Source organism: Mus pahari, chromosome 8 (genome assembly GCF_900095145.1).
Source record: "Mus pahari chromosome 8, PAHARI_EIJ_v1.1, whole genome shotgun sequence".
NCBI lineage: Eukaryota > Metazoa > Chordata > Mammalia > Rodentia > Muridae > Mus > Mus pahari.
In genome coordinates, this window is record NC_034597.1 from 23,504,195 (window position 1) to 23,521,936 (window position 17,742).

The 17,742-nt window shown below is 39.0% G+C and overlaps 1 protein-coding gene across 2 annotated transcripts in view; it reads left to right on the forward strand.

Annotated features, from left to right (window-relative positions):
* Parg (poly(ADP-ribose) glycohydrolase) overlaps positions 1-17,742 on the forward strand; it is a 99,616-nt gene that overhangs the window by 23,166 nt on the left and 58,708 nt on the right. For both annotated transcript variants that reach the window (XM_029541599.1, XM_021203333.2), the window contains exon 8: positions 15,308-15,400. In XM_029541599.1, the coding sequence (XP_029397459.1) occupies positions 15,308-15,400 (93 nt within the window). The remainder of the gene's footprint in view (positions 1-15,307; positions 15,401-17,742) is intronic.

Here is a 17,742-nt window from a genome sequence, read left to right on the forward strand (position 1 = left end):
GAACTCACTTTGTAGACCAGGCTGGCCTCGAACTCAGAAATCCGCCTGCCTCTGCCTCCCGAGTGCTGGGATTAAAGGCGTGCGCCACCACGCCTGGTTCTACTTTTTTAATTTAAATATCTCATACACTAGTATGATAGTGTCTTCCCTCCCCTCAGCTCCTCCTACATCGTCCCTTCCACTACTTGGTGTTCTTTCTCTTTTTCTCAAAAACAAACACAAAATCAAAACAGACAAGGAAAAAGCTAACAAAAATATGCCAAAAGAAACAAAAGGCTTTAATGAAAGAAACCATGGGGTTTGTTTTGATACACATACACTTTTTGTGTACATATTTTATGATATGTGCAAAATACTAAAGAGCCTAAAATTGGCTTATGTAGCAACCTTTTTTGTTTTTCCAGCAACTGGGTTAGTTATAAAAAGTAAACCTAAGATTTTAGTAAGTTTATTTTCCATTCCATCTTTCATTTTATGCTTGAGATAAAAGATGTATGTATTTATATTTTCTCATTTCTTCACTTTGTTGATTTTTTTTTTTTTTTTTTTTTTTATAAAGACCATAGTAAGCAACAGATGCTATTTTTTTTGGTTTGGGTTTTTTATCTGTGGCTCCAAAAATAGACGCTGAGAGATGGGGATAGAACAGTAAGAGGAAAGATAAGGAAAGAGTGAAAACCTTTAAAGCAGACAAACTTTGTTCGCTGTGTGGTATAGACATGTATCTCTTAGAAACTATTGTTTTTCTTTGGTAAACACAACAAAGTCTGTACCTCCATTGAACATATAAAATTATCTTTATTGCAACTTAGAAATTGTGTGCATTTGGGGGACTGCAGTGATGGCTCGGCAATTAGGAGCATTTGCTACTCTTTCAGAAGACTGGGTTTCTGTTGCCAGCAGTTTACAACTGCCTGTAACTGTAGGTCCAACAGACTCTGACTTCTTTCTCTGGCTTGTACGTCCCTGCATGCATGTACATGTACACACAGAGACAGACACATAAATATAAATTAAGTCATTTAAAAAGGAAAAAGAAGCTGTACAGTTCTTGCTTTTATTATAATTATAAAAATACCAAATGTGTTTATTGTACACTTGGCAGTTGTCCTGTGAGGTGTTGGGGAAAGGTTACTTAACGCCTCTTTTCCTGTGAGAAAGACTGTAAACCTATCAGGAATGAGCTGGCATTTTTACACTATATGCTGCTTACTTTAAAACAGTAGATGAGGGTTATACTTATACAGATTAATGGAATAAATTTTATGGCTAGCTTATCCTTTTCTTCTGAGTTTTAAAATTTAAATTTTAAGATTCTAAAGCAGGCCCAACACAATTTATTGTCTCCTGGGTTGAAGTATGTATTGTTATACCTATACCTAAATAAGATTTTTTTAAAGTTTTGTGATTATGAGAAACTTACAGTTATGGTGTACTAGCAGAGCATGACGATAAACCCAGAAGAACAGCAAAACTTGTAATAAAGTAGCTTAGCAAAGTTCTCACACGGGGAAATTAATGGCATTACGTTTTTAGAAATTTTTATTGATTCTTTGTGAATTCATATCATACAATTCAATCCCACTCATCTCTTAACTTTATATCCGCCCTTCGCCCTTGTGTCTTCCCATAAAATAAAATAAAAATAAAAATAAAATAAATCATCACGGAAGCTGCAGTGTATCACAGTGTATTCCACAGTATACCCTCTTGTCCACACTTCTTTTACTTGCAAATGTGCGTTGCAATGAGTCATCGGTTTGGTTTGAGGCCCCTGGCTTTTCCTACTATTAATACTCACCAGGACTTCTCTCTGATATCCTGTTGTCCTCTGTCATGGAGTTCCTATAACTTTGGATCGGCAGGACCTGTGCCTTCTTGTGCTTCAGCAGTTCATAGATGGAGTAGATACTGAGGACCAACTCAAAGCTCTGGATTTGGGCTTGGGTGGTAGCTGAGTGGCCAGCTCGCCAGCTCTCCAACTCTCATGCCCTTGGGTCTAAGCTCACCATGCTTATGCCACCATAGCCAGCTGTACTGGGTGGGCTGCCTAGGTGAGGTGCAGGGTCAGCTCACCCACATCCCCTCCACCAGGATCAACTCTACTGTGCTGCACAGGGGAGGTGTGGTTCTCACTCTCCCAAGTGCTGTAGCTGATGAGGGGAGGGGCCAACTCTTGAGTGCCACAGCTAGTTATGGGTGTGGGTGAGGCCAGTTCTGCACAGCCCGTGGACATCAACATGGTCCCAGGTAGTAGCCCAGACAAGGGACGTCCACATGGCTTTGGTGGTAACATGGGTCATAGACATTGAGACCAACTCCTGCTGCTGCATGGCCACAGACCCAGCTATGGCCCTCAGTGGCAGCATTAGCCAGGACTTCATCATGGCTTCTGGTGGTAGCGCAGGCTACTCACCTCAGGCTGTTCATCACCACCTTCACATCTCCAGTGAAATGCTCTCCTCAGAGTGCTCAAACCATTCAGCTTCTCTTTCTCTCCCATCTCTTCACCACATACTTGCACATTGTAGTGGCTCCTGCTGAGAATGGGCCAAGTGGCCGGTGAGCCTCTGGATGTCATCTAAATCATGTGCTATGATTAGGCAAAACTTAGCATAAGTCAGTCATCATTAAAAAACATAAAAGTCAGTAGAGGGAGCATATTTGTCACTTGAGCATCAATGTACTTATGCATCAGAGGGATATATTCCAGAATATAGCATACTGTTGTGGGTTGGTAACTGTATCAAAATGCTTAGAAAATTTTGTGTGTTGAAGACATTTGCCCTTCCTCCTGGCTGATTTACTATACATGTTTTACTGAATGTTAGTGGTCTTTAAAATAGTATGAAAAAAAAACAAAACAAAACTAACCTAAGACAAGTAGTTTTGGTGACTACTGTTTCGAACCTAAACGGACTTCTGTATTCAGTAATCAGTAAGGATGTTGGCTTTCTCCATTGTAGCCCTTTCACACTGTGGGTTTTTCTTTTTATTCCTCCTCCCATTCCTCTCCTTCTCTTCTTTCTCCTTCTCCTTTTTGGTACTATAGAAATATGCTTTTGCTAATGAACACATACTTTGTAGCTTCTGATATAGAATTATTAATAGATAATCTGTTTTCTGGGTCTGTCTTGAACACTTAAACTGTAAATGTCCTTGTTCTATTTGTCATGAACAGCCTGTAGCAAATCCCTAATCAAATGAAAGCAGCCTGGGATGTTTCATAAGACTACAGCTAATGTCTTTATCTCTGTAGCTTTCAAGCCTCTGACTTGGAGTTCAGTGGAAGTAGCCTTTTTGGACTTCTTCCCTTGGTGACTCAGAGTCTCTGGAATCAATAAGGTCTGCATTACTTTACAGCACAAGCTAATTTAATTCATGAGAACTGTAGAAGCCAAAAGGCATCTAATCAGAGTCACTAAAATATTAAAGCAGATAAATTATAACTCTTAGGTTTACATGGACTGTGCCATATTCCATCATTTCCACACTGGGTTCATGTGCATTGGTGTATGGGTCAGATCTGTATTCATGTTTCTTCTGAATGTAGTTCATATCCCTCCCATAGGACACATTGATACAATTGAAATGAGGCACTTTGCTTTGAAAGTCAGAAGCTCATTCTTAGGGAAGCTCTCCATGTGTGTCATTGATGAATTTAGTTCTTTTCTGATTGTAAAATACTAGATTGTATTTATCACTTGGCACACAAGGATATCAGATGTAATGGATACTCAAAAGTGGAAATTGATTTAGTAGTTTGTCCTGTATCTTAATAATGAAATTAATCTAGTATACAATGTCTTCTAGCTACAATCTTTTCAATTTTTAATTTGAATTTTCCTTTTAAATGTGGCTTTGGTATTGACATCATTATTCAGACTCCTACACTGTTAGAAGGGTGACAATTCCGTGCTTTAATCTCACCCTAGACTCATATCTCTCATTATGATCTATGCTACTTGTTTGTTTGCTTGTTTGTTTTGACATTTTATGTACCCAGTTTGATGTGATGCCTTAATTCCTATTAAATTAATTTGCATTTAATATCGTATGCTACAACCCATTAAGGATAAGTCTCATGTATTCCCTTTTTATAAGTGGAATGCCATGGTTCCCCGTTTGCTATTGATGCTTTTTGTTTATAAGAAGAGTACTATTAAAAGACATTTTCTAAAGCAAGAACCATGTCCAGTATAATAAATATGGACTATTTTCAGAGCCATGGGAAGAGCAGCTTAAAGACAAACAAAAGGCACCTTCTTCTGGCAGTGGCACATTGAAGCTGTTCAGGCTCTGTCGTACACAGCTCTTTCTTGGCAGTTGATTCCTGTCTTCCCATAAGAGAGATTTTCTTTCTGATGTGCCTGTTGCATACATACCACAGAGTATTCCAGGCTCAGTCTCAGCTCAGTCTCCTCTAAGATTGGCATCTGCTGCAAGATATTCCTTTTACTTTCTTTGATAGGACAATCTCTGGCTATGTGATGGAGACACTGGCAGGCCTTCTTTTCAGGAGCTTTACCTCAGCCTCTAGTTCCTGTCAATTGCTCATCCCTTCATCTTATCAGATGCAGTCATTGTCTTTCCTGATGTTCCTGATGCTCAGCCTACTGTTTATTGCACTGTCTCATCCATGTTGTTCTGGCTCGTTGGTACACTGCAGTCGCTGTTTAGCTGACCGTATGTACTGTGCTGTTGCACTGTCTCATCCATATTGTTCTGGCTCTGTTGGTACACTGCAGTCGCTGTTTAGCTGACCCTGTGTACCCAGTGTTGCCTCTGTGCACCTCTATGGCATCATTTCCTATCCTTCACCTTGTGCTCTAAAAATCTCATTGTGGTTCTCTGGTAAGCTATTTGCTCCCCTCCTTCCAACCTTAAGGCTCAGTTTGGATTTGGTGTCTCTTCTATCCTCTCAGCCTCTTCTGAAAGTTCTGTGTGCTCATAGTACTTGTATGAAATAACTATATTTCTCCTGAGGCTAAGCTTCTCCCAGACGGGAATGGTGTTTTATAATTCATTACTCCAGCAATGGAAGTATGAGCTATGAGCCACAATCTCTGAGACATTTCAAGATAGTTGTGCAAGGTGACAGTTGACCTCAGATTGACAGCTAAAAGAAGGGGAGTCAGTAGATATGACCCTTATGGTTGTTGAGTACATGTTTTATGCCAAAAGGAAAGAACTTTGTAGTGTTTATGTTTATTTCTTCATAAAGCTCAACTTGATGGTCTTGACATAGTAGATGAACAATGACTTCTGTAACGTCTTAGCATTTTTAAAACAGGTTGAATTTTTCTAAATTATATATTATATATAATATTACTTGAAATAATCATGTTTTTATATATTATATATTACTTGAAATAATCATGTTTTTAAGTTGAATTTAATGAATTAAAAATATTTTTAATGTAACAGTGCTTGTCTTAATTGCTAATGAAGTTTTTTCCTTCTAAATAATCTGCCACCAGGGGGCACCCTCAAACCTTTTGAGAATTAGGTTTGTTCCAGCTTTAGTCAGAGACATTCATATTGTAGTTTTGTTTATTACTATGCTATTAAGAATGAAGCTCTCTAAATATATATGTACAGTTCTTTATTTGTATGCAAGTCTTTATTGCATTTTAAGTTTGCTAAGCTGCTATTTAATTCTCTTAAATTAAAAGTATTTTCAAAGTATTTCATAGAGTACAAAAAACATTTAAAAGTACAAACTATGCCTTTAATCCCAGCACTTGGAAGCAGAGGCAGGTGGATTCCTGAATTCGAGGCCAGCCTGGTCTACGAAGTGAGTTCCAGGACAACCAGGGCCATATAGAGAAACCCTGTCTTGAAAAAAAAAAAGTACAAACTATGCAGTTTATTGTTAGCATGAAAAATAGTGATTATACAGTAAATACTATATAGGAAAAGCCTTCATATTTTATAAAACTGCAAGATCTTCATTTTTAATGAATTGAGTTTTAGAAATAGTGTTACTTTTTTGATTAAAGTCCTATTTTGTCTCAAGAACTGGAGTGGAGGTATTTTTTCTAAGAATGTTCTCAAATTGGTTTGTTAGTTATTTGAAATTAGGATACAGTCACACAGTGGTGGCGCACTCCTTTAATCCCAGCACTTTGGAGGCAGAGGCAGGTGGATTTCTGAGTTCAAGGCCAACCTGGTCTACAAAGTGAGTTCCAGGACAGCCAGGGCTACACAGAGAAACCCTGTCTCGAAAAAAACCAAAAAAAAAAAAAAAAAAAAAGAAAGAAAGAAAAAAATTAAGATACTTATGGTGAAATTTGTCCTATCCAGAGAAGTCTTGAATTTTAAGATTTTTAAGTCCTTGATGGCTTATTTCCTAAAGCAAGAAATTAATGCCAATGAACAACTCTCATTAGAAGCAGATGTGTTTAGGAGCAGCTGTAAGGGGCTTTAGTGAGGTCTGAAAGCAAATCTTTCCCCCTTGTTTTCCTTTCTCTGTTTTTTTCAATGAGTGTTGGTCTAAATGAAGACTAGTCTTGATCTTGCTGCATGTTGGGTGCTTTGTGCAGCAACTTGAGTGTTATCTGACACTATTTTTGTGAGACTTTGCATAAACATCTACTCACTCCAGATAGGGACCCAAAAGTAAAGTCCAGCTTGGTGAACCAGTGGACTTATTGAGGTTACTTACAGGAACAGAAGGAATTAAAAAATAGATACATCACCAAAAGTCCTCCTTAGCTTGGATGACCATTCTTAAAAGTGGGAAACCTGGAGTGTACTACACAACTTACAGGCGGGTGAACAGGTTGGTAAGTGTCTCTTCTAGGCAACTCAGGTCATCTGTCCACATTAGGCAGCTAGGCTAATCTGAGAGAATACTCTTATCAGCAGTCCCCTCTGTTTATATAAATTTAGGGAGAGAGGGGCCTTAGTCAGTCTAGTCAGTTTCAGGGACTGTGAAGTTATTGAACTTTATTTACTTCCTGTTTAATGAGCTTCCTCCAGAATAGAATGTATCATCTGGTAGGAAATAGCCGTGCAGAATTGGTTCTCTGAATAGACTCCAAAGGGCCGGAAAAACCCATTGTGGCTTTGAGGCCCAAGCTCAACCATCTGAGTTTCCATCCAGAAGATGCCATGTAGAATCCATGAGATAGGTATTGTATGCCATTTGAATAGTTTGATAAAGACTATTTGGAAGCAAAAGAACAGTTGCATAAGTTGTAGATGGATAGCTACATGCTGTTTCAAAAATCATATGGTTGAAGTTGACAGGCTAAAGTTAGTACAGACCCAAAGCAATCTCCACTACATAGTAGAAACCACCGCCTGAGGCAAAAACCCTGATTGACATGCATGTAAAGGACACTGGAACTGTTAGAGCTGTTTGTCACTTGCCCTTTCTTAAAAACTAGAAAGTCAATAAAAGGCATTGGTTAGCATGGCCTAAAGGCTGATTCCTTTTCTGTGTTTGGAAAGATTTTTCGGGACCGTGGGCAAAAGTCAGTAATCTTGGAGACATAATCCAACCACAAACCATCTTGACTCTAGGAAAGAATATCTCTAACATTCTGTCTGCGTTTCGTTCCCTCTAGCAGTAGTCATACAATTAAGAGATTCCTTGAGCCAGGAAGTAAGAAGCTGCCTTCTGATGAAATCTATGGAAGGACTGCCCATATATTTTGTGTCCCAGGGCAACACAGCCATCTGAATATGAATTTGTCCCTAGTTTCTTGGCAGTGTCCAAATGATTTTTTACTTGACCCCCATCTGTGTTTCTAAACTGTGTGTTAAGTTGGGCTTTTAATGCTTCTGCCCCCACCATTTTATTTTTTAAATTCAGTGCATAGTTTTTGTGGAATGTATTTTTTGAGACCCTTTTGGGGAGGCTGGTATACGAGTTATATCTAGTTGGGCTGCTAATGTTTTATAGTTATTACTGTCTTGCTAATAGGGTTGACAAGACCTCGTGCTTTCCCCAGAGTCCCTTCTCTTCTCTTTCTATAACCCTGTCTTAGAGTGCCCACTGCCAGAGAGAGAGCTGCTGTCAAAGCAGCCTGGGGAGGAAGGGCTTGTCTGGCTCACACTCCCACGTCACTGTTCACCATCAGAGGGGGTCAGCGCGGGGACTCAGACACGGCAGGGACCCGGAGGCAGGAGCCCATGTCACTGTTCACCATCAGAGGAGGCCAGTGCAGGGACTCAGACACAGCAGGAGCCTGGAGGCTTGTCTGGCTCACACTTCCACATCACTGTTCACCATCAGAGGGGATCAGCGCAGGGACTCAGACACAGCAGGAACCTGTCACCATCAGAGGGGATCAGCACAGGAACTCAGACACAGCAGGGGCCTGGAGGCAGGAGCTCATGCAGAGGCAGTGGAGGGTGCAGCTCATAGACTTGCTCTTCATGGTTTGCTCAGCCTGCTTTCTGATGATAGAATGCAGGACCACTAGCCCAGGAATAGCACCACCCACAAAGGGTGTACCCCCCTCCCCCATCAAACACTGATTAAGAAAATACTTGGAGCCAGATATTATGGGGATATTTTCTCAATTGAGGTTCCTTTCTTTCAGATGACTCTTGTCTGTGTCAAGTTGACATAAAACTAGTCAGAAGAAACGCTTGTCTTTGCCTAGTTTTTAGTGTTTTCTAACATACACAATGTCTAGTAAATAACTGCCCTAAGTTACGTAGTAAGTCAAATGATAATCGTGAAAGTAATTGTACTAACAAAAATAAAGAATTTACCAATTAGAAATAGAAAGATTCCATTGCCTACCATCCCCTCCCCATCCCTTACCCACCCAGCTAGAAAGAAAGAATAGTATTTGAGCAGATAACTTTCAAATTAGTCTAAGGACAATTTCAGATTATATTTGTTAAAAGAAAAATACTTTAGGGCTGGTGAGATGGCTCAGTGGATAAGAGCATCTGACTGCTCTTCTGAAGGTCCGGAGTTCAAATCCAGCAACCACATGGTGGCTCACAACCATCCGTAACAAGATCTGATGCCCCCTTCTGGAGTGTCTGAAGACAGCTACAGTGTACTTACATATAATAAATAAATAAATCTTTAAAAAAAAAAAAAGAAAAGAAAAAAGAAAGAAAGAAAAAGAAAAATACTTTAAAAATCAGAATATTTCTTTTTTTCTTTAGTGCATATAATTTCAGGTGCTTTAACGAGTTATGGTTTTTACCAATATTTTCCAAGTCATGATACTAGGGAAACCATATACATTAACAAAGGAAAAAGGAGAGACATAGAGCTGGGGTGGCTCTGTAGACACCATGTACTTTGTCTCTACTGCAGACCCCTGAGGTCACTTGGTCTTTGCAGCATCTGCTCTCTGCCATTGCATTTATTTTATAGCTCTTTTGTTGCTATGAAATAAAGTTTGAACAGTCACATTCAGAGCTACAGATTAGTTAGCTGCTAATTTATGAAGCTTACCTTCTTAAATATGACAATAATAGACTGGATATTTCTTGAAAACCAGTTGTACTGTATTAAAATTTAGAGAATGTTGTTATTGAAGGCATAATTGTGATGGGTGATACACATGAGAGATCACCCTGTGCCTGGCCTGTCAGACTTTCATGAGCCTTCAGAAATTAAGGAGAATGAGTAAGTTTGTTTTCTTGTAAGCTGTCACATTCCTCTCTTCAAACTGTCAGCCTGAGTTGTACACAGATAAATGTTAGAAACACTCCCCTTCTCTAGCTGATATTTTTGCTCTTACATAATTTAGTGATATAATTTTTCTTTTTCTTCTATGTTTAATTTTTCTGTACTCTGAAACATGCCTAAAGAATAAGTTAACATTGAACATCTAGTAATTTTGACTTACTTTTAATTTTTGAAATAGCAGCTTGTCTCCTGAAGAGACTTGTAATATGCTAGTGAAATTTCCAGTAGGCTTAAGATACATTATAGAAGCCTGAGCCCATCAACAGTTCAGCCACCTTCCAAGAGCCTGCTGTAGTAATTTACCTAAGCTGCAGAAACCCTGGACAGCAGTAGAGAGGAGGGCGAGCTTTGTAAAGTAAGCTGAGTGAGATAGATGGCTGTTAAGTATTCTTATTAACACTGTTGCACATGAACATCACTGTTCTAGACATGGGGAACCAGCCATTAATCTTGTCTTAAAGGAACTTCCAGTAAGCGTTAGAAAGTGTGTCCATAAATAACAGCACACAGCAGAAAATTTTAAGGCTATTTAAAACACACACACACACACACACACACACACACACACACACACACANANAGAGAGAGAGAGAGAGAGAGAGAGAGAGAGAGAGAGAGAGAGAGAGAGAGAGAGAGAAATTGCAGGAGAGAACTGAAAAGGAAAAATGGACTTTGAAACAATATTCTTTGAACAAAATAGCAAGAAAATTGTTTAGGAATTAAAGAAAGACATTACAGTCATGGAAGTATAAGTTGGTGCTGGGTAAGACTGACTAGTTGAGCTGCAGTGTGTAAAATGCGCAGGAGGGTGAATGTGTGTCTATGTGGATATCAGCTTTTACGATACGCTAAATAAGACCAGGTAAGCATCAAGGACAAGATAGACTAAATACTTTAATATTTAGGTAGATATCTAAAGCTGAATTATCTAATATTGATATTTAGTCTTATACAGGTACATAAATATCTTAAACTATGGAGTTTCTACTGCATTGAAAAGGTGATGAAACCGTTGAAAGCTTTCAAGAGGAGCAGGGACAACAACAGGATGGACGCGGGCAGAAACCAAAGGGGACTGAGCAGCAGCAGGACATAGTCCCATCACGTAGCAATCCTGTGAAGAGCGGATGAGGGCAGAGTAGCTTAGTGGTTAGAGGGAATATAAATGCAGGTGGGCCTGCTGGCTCAGTCAGTAGGACTCAGTCTACTGATGTGCAGGTGTTGTTTTTGTTTTTTAAGAGAAAGAGGTTTCAAAATAGTTGTGAATTACTGGCTCATTACCTAATATATTTTGAATTTGTGCATGGAGCTATAGTGTCCCTCAAACACTATTATATTAGAACCTTAATAACTAGGAATTAAGCAGAGCCATGTCCATTTCCATAAGGAAAGGAAGAATTTAAGAGTCTCCTGTATTAAGAGAATATATGTACATCTGGCTCTATAGCTAGTTTTTGAGTTTCTAAATTAGCACTTCATTCTCTAAACTACTCTTCATTGTGATCTGGGAGAAAACCCTGACATCCAGTCTTAATGTCTGCCACTCAGTTTTTTAGTATAAAACAACTGATTTACCTTTGAACTTTACTTCCTCTTGAGTGTTTTTTGTATTTTTCTGTTTCATGGGGCTCTTTTGGGGCAAATTATGCTTTCATGACTACCAACTGTATGTGGGCTTCTGTTTGGTTGGGGGGGTCTGTGTGTGTATATGCATGTGTATACATGGGTCCAGAGGTCACATTCAGATGCCATTCCTCAGGAGCAATCCACCTGTTATGTTTTGTGGTTTGGTTCTGTTTCGTTGAGACAGGACTTCTCACAGGGTCCTGAGACTTGCTATCTAGTTTTCTCTAGCTGGCTAGCAAACTCCAGGGCTCTGTCACTTCACCTGGTTCTGCCTCTCCTGCACTGCTTTTGATGCCCTTTGTTCTTTAAATATGTTTTCTGGGTATCCAACTCGGTACCTCATGAGTATGGGTGTACTTTACTCATTGGGTTCTACTAACTCCCAAGCACCACTAACTTTGTTTTACTGTGTATCCTGGTACTGGGGAATACATCTGTGGCCTTGACAATGCTAAGCAAGGACTCAATCACTGAGCTACATCCCTAGCTTTTCCATTGTCAGTCAACTCTTCCTCAGCAAATGATGAGTATTATATATTGTGATGAGGATTTGAGATGCTTACCACACAGTTCTTCTATGGTCAGTGTTTGTACATTTGAGGCAAGGGGAGAAAAACTAATAAGATAATTATAAACTGTAATAACTGCTCTTACAGGTGTGTGTGTTCAGCTACAGAGTCATGGAAGAAGGACCCATTAAACAATTGGGAGGAAACATCACACAGAGATGAGAACGAATTCCTAAAGTTTAACTAGTGGCAGTGTATGTGAAATGTTAAACAAGGCAGGGAGCTACATACTGTATCATCATCATAACCATGCCTGCTATTTGTTGAAAGTCTTATAATTCTGTAGGAATTACTTTTATTTTGTGGATAAACAGACAGAAAGGTAATGCTGTAACTTAAAAATGCATTCAAAAGTGAATTCTTGGATATATAGACAAATGGAGAAGCTAAAGTAATAAAAGATTAATATGGAAACTAAATAGTAGGCATTTGGGTATTCTGAATATAGTTATTTTAAATTTCTTTTTAAAAAGATGCAATCCAAAGATTTTTTTTTGATACAAAAATGAAATTCTCTATGGTTCTAAAGTAAACTATAAGAAGGAGAAAGAAAACAGATAAAATTAGAAATGAATGGTACTTTATAAAGAAAAGAAATGTTTTTTGGCTCAGTTCTGGAGGTTCAAGGACCTCTTAGGCTCTGTCATGAAAATGGGAATATGGAGTGGACGTGGTGAGACAAGAAGCCAGGGAGACAGAGCTGGTTGAGATATTTTTATGTAACAATCCTCTTCTGAGAATTAGTTAAGGACCCAGGAGAACTACATTAATGCCTCATAAAAACAGCACTCACAGTGCCCTTTTAATAGAATCAGTCACCTAATGGTTGCATGTGATCTCCCATCAGTGCCACACTGGGGACCAGTCTTCCAACACATAAACCCTTGGAGGATGGAGTGACCACAGCAGTTCTAGCTCCAAAAAAACTGGAAAGTAAAATGATCCTTGAGGGTATGTTTAAGTCACACAATAGTCATTAGTAACATCCATAAGAAAGGGTGGTCGTACAACAACCTTACTCAGTCTCTGAGACATTTTTTTTTTAATGAAAAGTCAATTGGAAGGAACACAGACTGAGTCCTCTTACATGACATAAAATTATGAAAATGGGAAATACTTTAGTAGTTGTTAGTATTAGGGTCAGTGAGAATAAGGGTGAGTGAAATTGAATAATAAAAGTTTTGTTTTGTAATGATCAGTCCTGTCTTAGTTTGATTACAGGTATTTGTGTGTGATGAATGATATAAAATGATACATGAACACTTTTTAACACTATTAATATACTGTTTCAGGATGTTTGATCACACTGTGAACACCGAGATTGTGCTATTCACTGAAAACAAACAAACAAACTGTTTTTAGTTGGGGCATGGCTCAGCCCTTAGCACCTTTAATTCCTCTAGCTGGAATACAGATATTCCCTTAATACACACCTTTAATCCAAAACAATGAAGATAAAGTTTGTTTGTAGAAGGAAGCACCCATGTTTGAAAGTGATATGTAATTGAGTGGCATACAAAGTGATGAATCAGAAAGATTTGACAGGATAGAATACGCCCAACTCTGATGAGCACAGAGAGAAAAGGGAAGCTACTTAAGAGCAGGGCGGGGTAGGGAGCAGGTACTAGGGGGAGACAAAAGAGGGAAGACAGGGAGTTTCCAGTTTTACTGGGACAGTTATAAAGAGATAAGCTGCACAGAGAGTACAAACCAGGTGCAGGTGAAGCCAGAAAGGAGCTAGAAGAGTAGAACATATTGCTAAAGTTAGTGTGCAGCTGAGCAGAGCAATTCATCCCTTCAGAGGCCAAGAGAGAAGCCAGATTGAATCAGACAGCTTGGAGAGGAGTTTGAGCCAGAACAGTGAGTTAAACCAGCCAGCCAGAGCTCAGAAAGAACAAGAAAGGGTGAGCTTATTCAGCAGTCTCAGAGGCTGACAACATTCTAGGCCTCTACGGAGGTTAAGAAGCTTCCAGAACTAGGCCTAGGTTAGCAGACAGAAGCAGTGAACCTTGGAGATGACAATTAGATCAGGTGAATAAAAGTTACTTTTTCAATATACTGGTTCTAATAATGTGGTAAATGGCATATAAAATGTGATTATTGAGGGAAAACTTGTATAAAAGGTATAATGAACTTGGTCATGCTGTTTTTATGACATCCTATCAATATTTAATTTCTTCAAAATGAAAAGGTTTACAAAGCATAAAGGAATTATGAACTTGGAGAGTTTGAGTGTTGTAAACAAATATATGAACATTAACATTTTCAGGTGTAAGAGAACAGTCATCTTTAGTTTGTAGCTATGAGGCAATAAATGACCATTACGGATGCACACCTTTAAATTTTAGTTTTTGTTTATAGCAGACTTAAAAGAGGCTTATTACTTAACTGTTCTGAACTGGATAGAATTTCACTCCGTAGCCCAGGCTGGCCTAAAACTTGTAATAGTCTTTCTGCCTCAACCTCTGGAGTGCTGGAATTACAGGTGGCCGGCTCTCATATCTAGCCCTTTTGGAGTATTAACTTGCCTGTAAGGATGTGGGTCTTGGCTTTGGTTCAGATCCCATCAGCACTAGTAGAAGGCTTACTACTGCTTCCTCATTGTTCTGCCAATGTTACCAAATTTATTTTAGCTTCATCAGCCCTGTTTCTTACAGTGGTTGTTGACAAATACTGCTTATGCTTATTGCTGCTTGTTGTTTCCGCTAGAATTCATAATCATCTTGCTGTAGAGTTGAAAAATAGGTGGGCATCGACCACGAGTGTCATCTTGGTGTGCTTTCTGGTGTGATACAGGAAATGTACCTAACAAGGGAGAATTCTAGGGTCATAAAGAACCTCCCTCATTGTTTTGTGGTCAGTAATTTAGTTTGGGCACAGATAGTATGCTTCAGAGTAATTATGGTGCTTTATGTTAGTAACTATTGAAATTAAATGGGTCCTCTGACATAATCAAGGTAGAGTGTGCTATTTTTTATTTACAAGTATTACAGTTATTTTTTTTAAATCACATTTATTTATTATTTTTATTTATGTATGTATTTATGTATATGCGTGTGTGTGTGTGTGTGTGTGTGTGTGTGTGTGTGTGTGTACATATGTGAATATGGAGGTGGAGGTCAGGGGACATTTTATAGTAATTGGTTCTCTCCTTCTACCATATAGTGCCTGAGAATTGAACTCAGGTCATTAGGCTTAGTGGCAAGTGCCTTTCCCTGCTGAGCCAACTTGGTGAATGTTGTTATGTGAGAAAGACTTGATTTTGGAAGACATTTAGGTAATGAACTTGTAAGTTTGTGGTGGACTTGTTGGTATGTTTCTACTCGTATTTGTTGGTAATGAACTGTACTTTACAGTGGGAATTCAAAATTAGCACCATTGTATCTCCATTAGTTGCTATTCACTACTATTAATTCACACAATATATTTCATTGGTTTTCAGGTACTTGAAGAAGCAGAGGCCCAACATTTACATCAGTCCATTTTACCTGACATGGTGAAAACTGCACTCTGCCTGCCAAATATCTGCACCCAGGTTAGTAAATGTAACTCAGATGGCAGAGGTGGGAAGGGGCTCTGCTAAAGAGAGTGCCAGTGCCGGGCGTGGTGGCGCACGCCTTTAATTCCAGCACATGGGAGGCAGAGGCAGGCGGATTTCTGAGTTCGAGGCTAGCCAGGGCTACACAGAGAAACCCTGTCTCGAAAAACCAAAAAACAAACAAAAACAAACAAAGAGTGTGCCAGCTTTGCTGCCCGGGAGAGGTGTGAGGGGAGAGGGCACAGCAGAGAGCATGACAGATGCAGCACTCAGTTTCCTGTGGTGTCCCTCTGCTGCGCTTTGTTTACTCAGACGCCTCCCTCTGTTTCTTTTAAACAGTGTCTTTTAGAAATCATTATTGTAAAACAAACTAGTGGTTTGATATATTTTTCCAAGGTTATTTAATATTACCTACATCCCTCACCTTCCTACAAAATGATACATTGCTATAACAGTTGAATTCATGGTATTTCTTAGTTTTTAAAACAAAAAGAGCTGGGTGGCAGTGGTGCACACCTTTAATCCCAGCACTTGGAAGGCAGGGACAGGCAGATCTGAGTTCAAGACCAGCCTAGTCTACAGATCGAGTTCCAGGACAGCTAAGGCTACCCAGAGAAACTCTGTCTCAAACAAAAACAAAAAAGAAAGAAAGATAGGAAAGAAGGGAGAAGAGAGAAAGGAAAAGTACTATATTACATCATTGTGTTTGGAATGCATTAATTATGCATTGTTCCCTAACAGATAACCTCAAAGCTTAGTAACTTAAAATAGTTAGATATGCACCATCTTAGTTTCTGTTGGTCATGAATTTAAGAGCAACTTGCTGAGTAAGTGCAGCTTATAGCCTCTCTTGCGGTTGCAGCAGGATGTCAGTGAGGACTGTGGCCATCTAAAGCCTGTGCTGGTTAGGTTTCCTTGGTAGCTGACTTCCTCAGAGCATTGGGAAGCCTTTCAGGGCCAGGTCTTATCCTGTGTCACTTCTGTTAGTTTTCTGCTTATTGAAAGATAGTCATTTAGTCTAAGCCATACCCAGGGGGAAAGAAATTAGACTCCTCCAGGCTTTTTAAATGTAATCTTTATTATTTTTTTGAGAATTTTGTATATGTAAACAATGTATTTTGGTCATACTCTCCTTCACTCCCCTCAAGGTCCCCTTTCAGATGCCCTCCCCATTACCTTCCCAACATCATATACTCACTTTTTTTCAATGACCCACTGAGTCTAATTATTGCTGCCTGTGTGTGTGTGTGTGTGTGTGTGTGTGTGTGTGTGTGTGTGTGTGTGTGTGCACTGGTGTGGAATGTCGCTGGAGATGCCACTTCATAAAGAAGTAGTATTAAGGAGCTTGTGAACATACTTTTCAACTCTGTAGAAGGCTGTGGTTTTGTTTTTCATAGTCTTCTTTATGTGTTTTTTCACCACACTGAGTTTGTCTTTCTCTTCTGTTTCTAGGGTTAGCTCCCTGTACTTTATTACTAGCTAGGATTCTGCTAACTCTTGTTCTACAGGAGCCTGGTGAATATTTTAGGCTGAAGCATTTCTGGGTATATAGGATGATAGCACTCATTGCAAACCTAAACCTATAAACACATACCTTGGGGATAGCCACAAATATCCTAAACATGTCCAAATGTCTACTTGGTGCCATCTTCAGTCAAGATCCAATGAATGTTCTCCATTATGCCATGTTTATTAACATTCGCATTTTACTGTGATCTTTTCAAGGCTACCTAACTTGGGTTTCACCTCAGCGATGCACTGTGTCTAAAATAAAGGTTACTGGTATTAAATAGAGAAATGTATTTTAAAACAGCTCTTACTACTTGTCTTGGAAGCTGCTTGCTAATGGTTCTCCTTCATCCTTTTCCCTTACTCTCCTTGGCTTTGAGTTGCATCAAGTTATGCATGTGTAGCTTTTCATCCTGGCTTAGATTCCCTTTGTTCTTTCATTACTATACTGATGGGGAGAAAGTTTTAATCTCCTGCTCCGTTCTTTACAGAAAAGTCATTCTCTGTTGGGAAAAATCAACATTTCAGTTTGAAGTAGAATTATGTTTTTGACAAGTTGAATTGTGTATGCTTGCATTTAATGATTTGCCACACTAATACACTACAGGCCAAATCTAAAAGATAAATCTTAGATTCTTAAAAAGAAAATAAAACGCATCGGATTTTGAACATTTGATTTGCAAAGTTTGTTGGTTTACAGCATTTACCCTGTTACTTTTTCTAGCTGGGTTGCCAGTAAGGTTTCTACTCTTGTTTCCTAAGTGTGAGCTTCTATGCAGCTCTTCTCACCCAGAGAACAAAAAAATGACTCTTTTTTTTTTTTTTTTTTT